The sequence below is a fragment of the Aphelocoma coerulescens genome, chromosome 5 (assembly GCF_041296385.1).
Source record: "Aphelocoma coerulescens isolate FSJ_1873_10779 chromosome 5, UR_Acoe_1.0, whole genome shotgun sequence".
In the NCBI taxonomy this organism is placed as follows: domain Eukaryota; kingdom Metazoa; phylum Chordata; class Aves; order Passeriformes; family Corvidae; genus Aphelocoma; species Aphelocoma coerulescens.
Genome location: NC_091019.1, coordinates 62,985,009 through 62,997,331, shown reverse-complemented (window position 1 = coordinate 62,997,331; position 12,323 = coordinate 62,985,009). Strand labels below are relative to the sequence as shown.

General features: G+C 48.9%; 1 protein-coding gene across 3 annotated transcripts in view; it reads left to right on the top strand.

The window, feature by feature from the left end:
* DAAM1 (dishevelled associated activator of morphogenesis 1) overlaps positions 1-12,323 on the top strand; it is a 90,604-nt gene that overhangs the window by 35,148 nt on the left and 43,133 nt on the right. For all 3 annotated transcript variants that reach the window (XM_069018526.1, XM_069018527.1, XM_069018525.1), the window contains one exon: positions 2,555-2,778. In XM_069018526.1, the coding sequence (XP_068874627.1) occupies positions 2,596-2,778 (183 nt within the window). In that variant the 5' untranslated portion in view covers positions 2,555-2,595. The remainder of the gene's footprint in view (positions 1-2,554; positions 2,779-12,323) is intronic.

Below are 12,323 nucleotides of genomic sequence, written 5' to 3'. Positions count from 1 at the left end.
CTGTGTAGCTGGACTTTGTTCTGACGATGCAAGCTGCGCTGTCTGCGGCTCCCGAGACTTGCCGGGGAGCTGTGTTTTGATTTTGATCCATCATGTCAATGAATATTCATCAGCCTTCTGAAGGTTTAATGCTATTTGCCTGGTAGCTAACATATTCTCTTCCCTAACCTTTTTTTAGCCTTGGTTGCTAATAACCTACAGCCCACTCAGTCTACATTATAGGGTGGTTTGGTTTTTTAAATTGTTTATAGATGAAAATGAGGAACCTCAATAGCTCCAGAGCTGGAAGCCGCTCAGAAGTACCTTGTCTTGGTTGCTACATGGCTGTCTGCTTTAAACCCCAAAAGAAAACCTTGCCTTTTGGTCTGTCATTCAGACTCCTCATAAAACATTGTCAGGAGTGCGTATCTCTGAAGAGCAGGTGTTGTTCTGATAAAAGCTTTCCACACGTTTTGGTAAGCCCAGGTCAGAGCTTGTACGTAGCGGCAGGTTTCAAGGACAAGGTTGACGTGGTGTTGAAAAGGGGATGGAAAATGCCTTGTGGAAGAGGAGAATGGGTCTGTTTGCTCCAGACCAGCTGCAGGATTGGGCCCTGTTCTGGGAATGGTGTGGTTGTACCTATGGACTTGGGATGACCCAAGTGACCAAATTTCGCACGGCCGAGGACAAGTGGGTTGGGACAGAGCTCGTGTGCCAGGCACAAAGCGCTGGGCAGCCACCAGCATCTCCCTTTGCACCCTGCTCCTTGTGGCTCTTTAAAACCCAAACCTGCAGTGTTTTCTTCCATGTTGGAGTAGACTGAGATCTTTGTGCTTTTGGCTTTTTGTTTCCCTCCCTTCTTTAGGAGAGAAACTCCGCAGCAGGTCCCCAAACCCTGCTGACACCGAGGGGATGCCAGCAGGCTGCTAATGGATTTGCTGCGGTGCTGGCTGCCGGGGAGCCGTGATGAGAGAGCTTTCGTGGCAGCTGAAATTCCTCCAGTGGCTGCATATTTCTATATCCGAGATGTAAAAATGTGAAATGAGATTTGGGGCCCTTCAGGAAGGGGGGACTCTTCAGGCTGGGCACAGAGCAATTGCACAGCCTGGGATTATCCTGCATGAAGATCCAATAGCTGTTTCCCATCATTCATGGTTCAGCAGATGATTACACCATGTGCTAAAAACGTGCCATTGGGATCATTTCAAGGGTCAGGTCCTCTGCTAAAGAGCTGTGGGTAGAGCCTGAATTTTCTGCAAGGTCCCTGTTTTCAGAGGGCAGTGTTTGCCATGCCGTGGTGGTGCAGGGTCGGACCTCAGGTCTGACCCCAGCCCTGGCTCTCTGCAGGGCACAGCAGCTGTTTATTCTGCTGTGTAAATCCATAGTTGGAGGGAATGGCAGGCTCCGGGGAGATCAGACACTCCTCTCCAAATGCTGACCTTTTTTCCCCGAGTCTTCATAGTTTTGTTAATAAATCTGAGTCATCCATATTTCAACCTTGGCTGTTTTTGCCGTCTCTTAACATCTCAGTGTCTTGTTTCACAGAGATAAAATATGTGGGTGTGTAACTTTGTAAGACAAATGTTTAGGCTTTCAAAAATTCCCTGCTTCGCTGGTTGATTTTTCTCATTAGAGTGTTTCTCCACACTCTTCATTCCTCATAGGTGACCCTCCTCTTGTGTCGCTGACTTGAGAGTCCCAATTTTGGGGCAGCATTTGCCTGGTCCTTGGCAGTTATTAGTCAGGCAGGGCACATGGTTCCTGCCCTGAGCTTTGCTCCCACCCAAGAGTTTCAGTAATTAACAAAACCCAAGCAGCCACTGGTGCGAGCGATGCCCAACGTCAGCACTGCTTAGGAAAATCTGAGCTACCGGCACCGTGTGATTTTTATCAGCTGAAATCGCGTCTTGTAAATATTTACTGGAGCTACAAGTAAGGTTTATCTAATTAAAGCCAAGCAAAACTTTCCATGAAAAAGAGCCGCCCTGCCGGGGGTTGCTGGTGGATGTTTAGGAATACGTTTAAGAGTTGGGGGAAGCGTGCAGGATGTTTTTTCAGCTCTGCTGCTGTCTGTAGCTTGGGATGTCCTGAGACACATGAGGTCTTCAAGGATTGAGTTACCCATGGTGAGGACCTGGTGGCCCCAAGTATATCCAGCTGTTCTGGCAGCAGTCTCCTGAATTTTCCATACCCCTGGCATGAGGGGATATGAGGTGTGGGTATGAGGGGGGGCTGGCCTGGCTGCCATGGCATGGGGAGGTTGATGCAGATTTGCTGGGATTGGCAGCAGTGGTGGGGCCCAGGACTCCTCATCCCATGGGGACAGTGGTGTGACCCCTGCCGCTGCCAGCTCTGGCACGAGGCAAAGCAAATGCATCTTTTTAATTTGCGTGGTCGTCAAGGTTGCCAGGACTGTAAACGTCAAATCTGAGCAGAAATATTTGGCATGAAAACCGTCTCTGCTCTTCCCCTCCGTGCCGAGCGCGTGGGTGGCTCGATTCCTCCTCCCACCGCGGGACGGGAGCGCAGCGCTGCGGGGCGGCTGCTCGAGCCTCCACTCTTCTCTTCCCTGCAGGATCTAGTGCCCAGGAGGGAGGGACGCAGAGGATTGTGGCCATGGCCCCGAGGAAGAGGAGCGGCCGGGGGATCTCCTTCATCTTCTGTTGCTTCCGCAGCAGTGACCACCCCGAGATCACGTACCGGCTGCGCAATGACAGCAGCTTCGCCCTGCAGACCATGGAGCCCTCGCTGCCCATGCCGCCAGTGGAGGAGCTGGATGCCATGTTCACCGAGCTGGTGGTAAGTAGGATACTTCTTCATTTCAAGTTTAGTTTTGAGGTTTCTCCCTCTCTCTCCCCAAGGCCCTCTTTGCAGTCTCTCCAGCCTTGGTTTTGAGTTTTCAGGCATACTTTGGCATGAATGGAGGCTGCTGTTGCTGAACCCTGAGGTCTGCTCCTCCCTGAAGTCCTGCAAGTTTGGGGTGGTCTCTCTGATTAGAAACTCTTTAAATTTCTTACAGCAGGGGGTTGGGTCCAAGCTGGTAAAGCAGGATGTCCCCTGTAAGTGCAACGTGACTTTACTTGCTGGACACTCAGTTTCACAGAAAGCGTCAGGTGTGGGCTACATTGAGATTTGGAAAGTCAGGATCTTTTTTCTTTATCCTTTGGTTCCAAAACTTGGAGAAACATGGATTAAGAAAAAAATTGACAGCCGAGAAAGCTTTAATTTCCTCTAAGCAAAAACATTTTGTTGTAGTATTTTGGATGGTGTTTTACTTTGAGATCATTCAGCAGTGAAATGAGGTTTTCCTACGGTGCTGGGATGCACAGGGAGAGCTGTGAATTGTGACACTGGTCAGTCACACCTCAAGATATAGCACATCCCATTAGATGCCAGGCAGCATGGACCTGTTGAGCTGGGCCTCTTGGTGGAGGAAAGCTCCAGGTTGTATTATAAAAGCTGGTTTTGCCCAGACAGCCTTCTCCATGGGCAGGATGTGGCAGACCAGGACACCAACACAGCATGGTGGGGATGAAATGTCCATGTAGCAGGACTCTTCTTGCAGCAGTCATGCAAAACGCCATGGGTCACATTGGGTATGTTCAGGTGAAGTGGCTGTGTCTGTCCCAATTTATTCTTCACTGATAACTTGGCCAAATCAGGTTTTCCTGGGGAAATTCTTTCCCATGGATCACTTTCTCCATGCCCCAGCCAAAGGCTTGTTGGGCTGAAGGAGGTATCTCTGGAGGCTCAGGTACTGGAGCCCCCACCAAATCTGTGCACCTCACCTCAGCCCAGGATTTTGAAAACATTTCCTCCAAACTCATCCAGATGCTTCATGCAGTGGCAGTGCCCGAGGGAACTTCTGGGTGCAACAAGGCAGGAGCCAGTCCAGCCTGGGGCACACCTGGTGTGACTGTCCTGCTCTTCAGTCCTTCTGCATGCTGTTGAGATTTTTAGTTATTTTTCCCCAGCCAAGGGTGAGAAAAAAGGCCTGGAGGCAGCTGCTGCTCCAGGGCATGCTGGCAGCAGGAGCCACGCTGGCTCCCTAGGGACTGAAGTCATGCAGGGAGGGGGACAGCGGGTGCCCACCGTGCTCCTTTGCAAGCAGCTGCAACCCCCTGGCTCCCCAAAAAACCCATCAGGCAGATCTCAACCCGAGCCAGCACTGGTTGGGAGGCAAGGGGGAGCCAAGCTCTGCCCTGTGGGCACAAGAAGGCAGATTGCCATTCAGGGGAGTGAAGTTGCAAATTCCCCCCATCCTTACAACGGCTCCTTCTTGCTCTCGGTAACCTGTTGGTGTCGGGTATTAAATTTCAGCATTAGTTAAATGGTTTGGAAAGTATCCCGCTGTTCCTGTACAAACCCACTGTGTAACATTTGGAAGAGAGACAGAGAAGGCACTCAGAGGTGCTGGGCTGATCTTTACGCCTGCGGGAGCCCGATGCCATCGTGCTCGGCCATCCGCGCTGGGATGGCTCGTGCCTGCTCTGTGGGACTAAGGCTCCCCCCAAAGTCCTTGGCTGTCTCAGCCCATTGGGTTGAGGGAGGTTAAAGGGGTTGGAGGGGATCTGGAGGCTTTGCCAGCTGGAGTTGGTCCTTTGCCAGCTCTTCTCTTGCAGCCTAATTGTGACTTTTCTGCCCTGCTCGTTCCCACTAGGGTCTCAGAGTGGGAGGGATGGAGGATTTCAGGCCTGGGATCGGGGATGTCTTTGGGGACATTGCAGCAGTCAGCTTGGTCACTGGGATGGACAATCCTCCCACGGATACAAACCACAGAATGGGATCCATGCTCCACAGATCCCAGCCTGCTGCTCCCATCAAAGGGCAAAGTCCCTTTCTCTTTGGAGCTATCCTGCAAAATATTCCCTGGGCTTCATGTGTTTTTAAGTGTGCCTGTTGATCTGAGGCAGGAAACATCCGTAGCATGAGAAATTGGTGATTGTCCCGTGCCAGCAGCAGAGAATGAGGGCCAGAGATGCAGAGGGACATGGAGCAGCTGTGACTCCAAGGTCAGCTAAACACTTGGGCTTCTCTCCCGGTGTCTGTTTTTTTAGCTTGTTTTGTGTTAGATGGACACTTTGGATTTCAATTAGGATAGGTAGGGGTTTATTCTGTTTTTCACTTAGTTGTATTAGAAAAAACAGGGAAATGGGATTTTTTTTTTTTTTTGCCTGGGCACAAATTTCAGCAATAAGAAATGCCTGATCTTCATCCCAGACTGCAGGGATGATGCTCCCTGTCCCAGCCAGCCATATGCAGCAGGCAGGGGCTTTTCCCTGGCTTAGGGCAGATGCAGATGTTGTTGCTGTGGTCAATGACTGATCACTGCTTCCTCCCAGAGGAACCTTTTCCCTTTCTCTCCCTCTCCCCCAGCCTGGTCTGAATGGGTTTTGTTGGAGCATTGTTGGGATGTCGCTCAAGCGGGCACCGGCCCCATCTGAAAGGCTTTTCTTTGTCCGCGGTCCTGCCGGGGCTCCGGCCAGGCTCAGCCATCCAGGGAGGAGCAGGTGCTGGCAGAGAGGCACAAACAAAAGCAGAGTATTTCAGCAAGATTTACTGATTTGCAGCTCCTTTGGCTGGGACAATGCTTTATGATTTTGTGCAGCTTTCCATGCATCAACACCGCTATGTCCGGCCAGCTTGGGTCGGTGGTGTTTGCTTCCTGAGGCTCGTGCAGAGGTGTGGTACCTGCCAGCCAGCATCCATCGGATTTAAGGAGTTTCAGGAGCCATCAGTCCTCCCGTAGGACACATGAGGAGGATCACTGATCGCTGTGGCCCAGCGAGGAGGAAATCTGGGGTTGCACGAACTGCCTGCGAACCAAGAGAACAAAGCTGTGCCATCTGCCACAGCTTCTTTCAAGAGGCTCCTGCGTATCCAGGCTAACAATGCAGCATTTCTTCAAAGGCTGAAATCTTGCTTGCACGCTCAGAGAAAGCACTTGCAAAGCTCCACATAATGGTGCCATATGGTAGATCTTGCCATAACAATCCTCTCTATTTTCCGCCAGCAACTAGACTTTCCACCAGATGGGTAAATGACTGATGTCCTTTATATCTGCTTAACACTCCTTGTCACTCCGAGGTTTGTAATGAAACGCTCTGTGTGTGGTGGTGTGCATCGTCCCAGCAGGACGTGCACTGGGCAGGGGGCTGGGATGGCTGGGTTTGGAGAGGGTAGGAGGAGCCCCAGCATGACCCAGGACTCCTCGCTGTCTCTCTTCTCAGTGGGGTGGGTCACAGTGGCATCTCCATCCCTGCAGAATGAGAGGGATGCTCCAGTGACTCCTCAGATAGCTTAGATGCTCAGAGGAGCTGCTGAGCCTGGTTGGGCATTGCTTGCCCCTGGAGCACAAGATGCTGCCTCTCCCTGATCCCACACCCTGCTCCCAGCCTGCATCCCTGCTGGTGGAAGGATGAGTTCAGAGGAGATGCTGCCCCTGACATTCCTCAACGCTTGTCTTCCCCGGGCTTTGAGGAAATTCCATTTACTGCTCCTGATGAGGCTTCTCAGCCTTTTCACTTCCAACTTAGTGATGCAGAAGAAATTAGAGCAACCTCCATCCAGCCCTGCATCCTGCCTGTGATGTGCAGCAGCCCGTTTTTAGCCCATGAAACCAGAGCAGGTAGCCTTCTCTGGGTCCCTCTGCCCAGATTCCAGCAGCTGACAAGTTTTTTGGAATTTGGGGGAGGTGAGTGGCTGTGCAGTGTCCCCAGCCCCCCGGACTCAGGATTGGGTGCAGGCCTTCGCTCATGGATGTTGCCTGGGCTTTATGTCTTCCCCTCACATGGAAGGCGGCTGTATCCCATCCCTGCTGCTTTATGAAGTAGTGGAAACTTGTGAGCCTGAGGAACAATAAAAAGGTCTCTGGCAGCTTACAAGATTTATCACAACATTTGTTTTTACTGTACTTGGGGCAACTAATGCATTTCATCCAAGCTGCTCTCTGGATGCTGTCAGGAGATAGTTAGGAGATAGTATCCCCTGTCACAGACATTAAATCTGTTGCCTTTGAAATGCTTCATGGTGGTCAGTGGGTCTGTGGCTCATGATGTGCAATGCTGGGGTAGGATGCCCCATGCATAACTGTCCCTTGAAGCTGTGCCTTCCCTTCCTCTTGGCATGCTGGGATGATGGCTATTTATGTACTGCTTGAACAGGGAGTATATAAACGTGAGGAGAAATGGTGGTGTGATCAGCGTGAGCGCTGTTGTGTGTCAATAACAGCTTTGGGCTGGGAACTCACTGCTGGCAATATCCAGTTGTACTTAGGAACTTCAGTAATGTGCTTTTCCCCCTGGTTTCTAATCCAATAAGGAGAAAGTATGAGGTTTTGGGCTTTGCAAAACAACACGGCTTTTAAGTAGCAGCTGAGGGATCAGCTGCAAAGCCAAGCTTTGCATTTCATGCTTGCAGGTCAGCTGTCGTATTTTGCTGCCTGGTCCTTCCAGCATTAAGGAGTTCAGGATTTTGAGAACCACTGAATGGTGACCAAAGCCATTTCCCCTATATCTGCAAAGAAAACCATGTGGTTGGTATCTGGAAAAAAATTACAATTGCAGCAGCCCTTGTGTCCTGGGCAAGCCATCCCTTTCTGCAGAGTCAAGCCAGAGCCAGATGCTCAGCGTGGAGCTCCTGGCCCTATCCCACTGCTGTCTCCCAAAACTGATCTCCCTTGGCTTTTGAATCACTTTTAAGAAGGAAAACCAAATGATTGGTAATACCTGCTTTTAAATTCACTCTGCAGGGATCCGTGTGCCATACAGACACTTACCAGGCTGCCCAGGTTCAGTTTTTCAGATTGAACAGTCTGGACCTGCCAGGCTCTCATCCCAGCCCAGCGCTCACGGCGCTTGTTTTCATCACCTCGGGTTGTTAACACCCTCCCAGATAATCTCTAAAATCTACCTTTTGATAAGTAAGCATCTGATAGAGAAGTCACACACCTACTCAGTCAGGAAATAAGGGTTTTCTGCCTACGTGTGTTCCCTGGACCTGAATGAACCAATCCACTGAGGAACGCTGTATTTCAGCTGAAACAGTTCTGTAATTGCAGTATCTGTTACTGCTACAAACCAGCGTGGGGGCTTGCCCAAAAAACAGGCTGCTCCCAACCCCTGATTTTACAAAGGAGCCATGTTACAGCACAATGTGAATCTCAGCTGAAGGTAGAGAGCACATAAGGAACCCCTTTGTTTCCAGGAGAAGTACAGGTGAAGTGGAAAAATCATATGGTCTACCTGCTAAATGCTTTCCACTTTGCACTTCGTAAAAGAGGAGGCCACATCCCTGGGAGATGCCTGGGCAGCTCATTCAGCAACGCATTGGTGACCTTAATTGGGGCATTTAGGTTTTTGGCTTGCACTTGCTCTGAGTGTTTCTGGCACAGGTCACCATGGAGGGTACCAGCCTCTTTGGATGGGGAACCTGTTCCAACAGCAGTGTTCTTGCTGACTGCTCAGTGGTTGGGTGGTGTTGCTGGAGTTGTGAGCAGGACTGAGCAGCAGATGAGTTGTACTTTATCACCATCCTCAGCTGGAAGCATTCCTGCTGGGAATAGCCTGTGCCTGCCTTGTATCCATTTGCAGATACAAATGGAAGCTGTCCCTACTGCTGTAGTATCTGTTGTTGGCAGAGTCTGGGTGTTCCTCAGCGTGGGAACATCACCAAGGTCAGCTTTTGGCAGCCAAGGCCTTCACAGCCCTGCCAGGAGGATCCTGCCTGAGTGCCCAGTGATCCTAATTCCCATGAACTCCAGTGTTCAAATCAATACCTTTATTTACAGGGATCAGCTTCCCTTTCCCAACCACACCCAACATCTATAATCCACTCTGATGCCTGTTTGCACATGACATCTTGCTGGGTGTCAGACCCTGAAATCCCAGAATGGTTTGGGTTGGAAGGGAGGTTAAGGATCATTTCATTCCAGCCCCCCTGCCATGGACAGGGACACCTTCCACCAGATCAGGTTGCTCTAATTCTCACCCATCCTTGGTCAGAAGTAAGCTCCTCTCGGGGTGACTCTGCTTTGCACCTGAGTCAAGTTCTTAGCAATGCTTTTAGGATGCCAGGTGTGACTAAAGCCAGGCCTGTGGGGGATGAGGATTTGTCCCACCCAGGAGTCCATTTCCATCCTCTGTTGCTCCATCAGCATCAGGCTATAGCTGGCTTCTGCTTACCATGGCTGCATTCTTTAGGTCCCACAACCAGAGTGGTACCTCTTGGGAAACTTTCAGGTTCAAGTTGATGTGGGGCTTTGTAGCCTCTAATTCCATCCAGCCCCTTTTTGAAACCCTTCCCAGAGCATTTTCTGGGGAAACTTTGGCATGGTTTAGCCCCAGACCAACCACCCACAGTGTTCCTACCTGATCATCCCTGCCCGGCAGGGGACATCTGAAGCCACATTTGACCTGTTGGCTTGATTTCCAGCTTGAGCAGCTCCCTGGGATGCCAGCAGCAGAAGCAGTGTAAAATCTGACTGAAAAGGGAGCTGCTGCTGCTTTGGTTCTGTAAAGAGGTGAGAGGTCCACATCTGAAGCCTTACTTATTTGCCAGCTCTATGCTTTATTATGGTAGGAGGTGCACCCACCAAAGGACAGCCATCCCCAGCTCTGGTTGATTGGATTGAATCCATTTGAGCTGTCACAGTAGCAGATAATAGGCTGATGAATGTTTTGGTAGCTTTTTCAGGGTGTATGTACAATTGTGTGGAAAAAGTGCACTGGTGATGCACCTGCAGGGCTTCTAGATCTGAGAGTGCTCTGCAGGGGGAAGCGGTGTAGATCAATAACTCAGGCTGGAAAAGTATCCTGGGTTAATTAAAATGGGAGAAAGGTTTTCCAGATGAGGTCGGTGAAAAGGTCACAGGAGGCCGAGCTCAATAAATAACATGGAAAAAAAAGTGTATGTGAGGTTATAGATATATATAGATATGAAAACAAAAAAGAAGGAGAAACTAAGTGGATACCTCTCTTAAAATACACTGGTATTGAAATATGAGCAGCTTTGAAACCTTCAGCCTATTAAAATAATTAATTGAATTAAAATATTAAAGCATTACATGCTGTCTGCCTCAGTTAGGTGTTTGAACTGATGGGAACATGAATCAGCTGCAGCTGGAGTTTATTGAAGGGCTAAATCAGCTGTTGATGGCCATAATCTTTCCTGCAGAAGAAGGAAGGAATATATATTTTATTTATGTTTGTCCAATGTGTTCAGGTCAATAACTGAGCAGGGTGGATTGGGGTCTTTTTGAGTCCAGGATGAAAAATTCATTGTGGGAGGAGGTTAACTAGGCATAAGCACTTTGAAGTGTTATTCCTTGTTGCTGCTACTCATTCCCTTGCTGTGAGCAATTTCCTTTATTCAGGAAATTCATTACATGATAAAGGAAAAATGAATAATAATCTTTTATCTGTTATGCTTATTCATTAAGAAATATGAATAGTTGATTTTTGTTCATGTTCTGTAATTGCAGCTGCAAGTCATCATGGAGAAATTAAAAATACACAGTGATAATATTAGAGGGGGTTGGCTTGTCTGACGGGTTGTTTTTAAGCTCCCAGGGTACTGTAGCTGAAAAGAAGTGTGCTGGGGAGGAGGCATTTTTATTAGTGATAATAAAAACAAAGGACTTTTTAAAAAAACCCCTGAGATAAATCTGCATACACTGAGAATTGTAGTTGCCTAAATAAAGCTGCAGCTAGAGGAGCTCCTCCCGCGGCACAGGGTGCGCGTGGAGGCGGGTGGTTGTAATAGCCACAAATAAGGATTAATATGTCTCTTTTTTCCAAGAAAAGAGCTTAAAAAGAAAATAATGAGCTGAGTAAGGTGTGTTCTGAGGCAGGGGTTTGCTGAAGGCAGCAGGGCTGGCAGTGGAAGTGGCAGCTGCTGCTCTGGCTGCACGGGCAGCGCCGGCCGGCAGCGGAAAAACATGAGATGAGGAATGGGGGGAAAAATGCTGATTGCCATTTCCCCTGACACCACAGCGTTCTGGGATAAATCAAATTGATGAACTTGGAGAAGAATGCCTGGAAGAGAGTGAAAAAGCGATATGACCCCTGAGAAAGGAAGGCGGTGCAGGCTTCAACAGGCTATTATTTATTGACTTTTTAATTCCCATGCTGGACCCCTTAATGCTGAATGTTGCCAAAAAGTTTACACTTTGCTTTTTCTATTTTTAAAAACATTTTTTGAACAGTCTTGGATCTCTCATGCTTTGTTTGATGATGCAGGAGATCTCATCTTTACATGGCTATAGCCTCGCTTACAGAAGTTTCTAAACTCTCTGAATCCATCCATGAGGAGTAAATTAATCTGCTCTTTATTATGTTGGTCATTTATTGATCCAGTGATGTGTTCCTGTACATGTATATATATATATATATAGATATAGATATAGATATAGATATAGATATAGATATAGATATGCACACAGGTGTGTATGTGTAAACCCAGAGAGAGAGAAGCTGTGGCTGCCTCATCCCTGGAAGTGTTCAAAGCCAGGTTGGATGGGGCTTGGAGCAGCCTGGTCTAGTGGGTGACATCCGTGCTCATGGTGAATGGGTTGAAACTAGCTGATCTTTATGGTCCTGCCCAAAACAACCTTTTCTATCTCTCTGTAAACATATATATGTATGTACATACAAACCCAGCACAAACCAGCAGATTTTAAATAATCATTTTTTCAGTTATGGCAATGGGTGGCCCCCACTGTCCTCCAGGTACTATTCTTACACAGTTTATCAGGCAGAAAGGTGCATTGGACTTAAAGGCTTTTCATCTTTTTTTTCCTACAACCTCTAAGGATGTTTTGGGGTTGCAGACCCCTCTATAGGGAGTTGTCCATTATTTAATCTCTACTCCCAACCTGCTTCTTGCAGAATGTTTGATGGCATGAGGGACCTGTGGGTTGTAGGGGAAAAACCCATGCTGGTCACGCTGGGGTCTTGTGGACATGAGTGGGCAGCACATGGGCTCACCCAGCTCCAGGAGCCCATCCTGGAGGTCATTCCTGAAGTCAAAAGATTTGCAGCATCCTGCTGTGTCCAGGCTGCTGCCCCCATTAAAGCCTGTGGCTTCCATCTGTGGAAGATGCTCATTGAAACATGGCATGAGTGAAGTGGCAGGGACGGGGGTTTACACTGAGGACCGTGCTGTAAGTCTGGGGCTGGACTTGATGCTGTTCCTGCTGGGAGGGTCAAACATTTCTTCCAGTGGCTTTTTGGCTTGGTCTGGCTTTGCCTTCAGGAGGTGGTAGGAGACAGCGGTGGCTACCAGCCAGAGAGGTGGTGGCATGTTCCTCCTTGGAGATACTCAAAAAGCCATCTGTACAAGGCCCT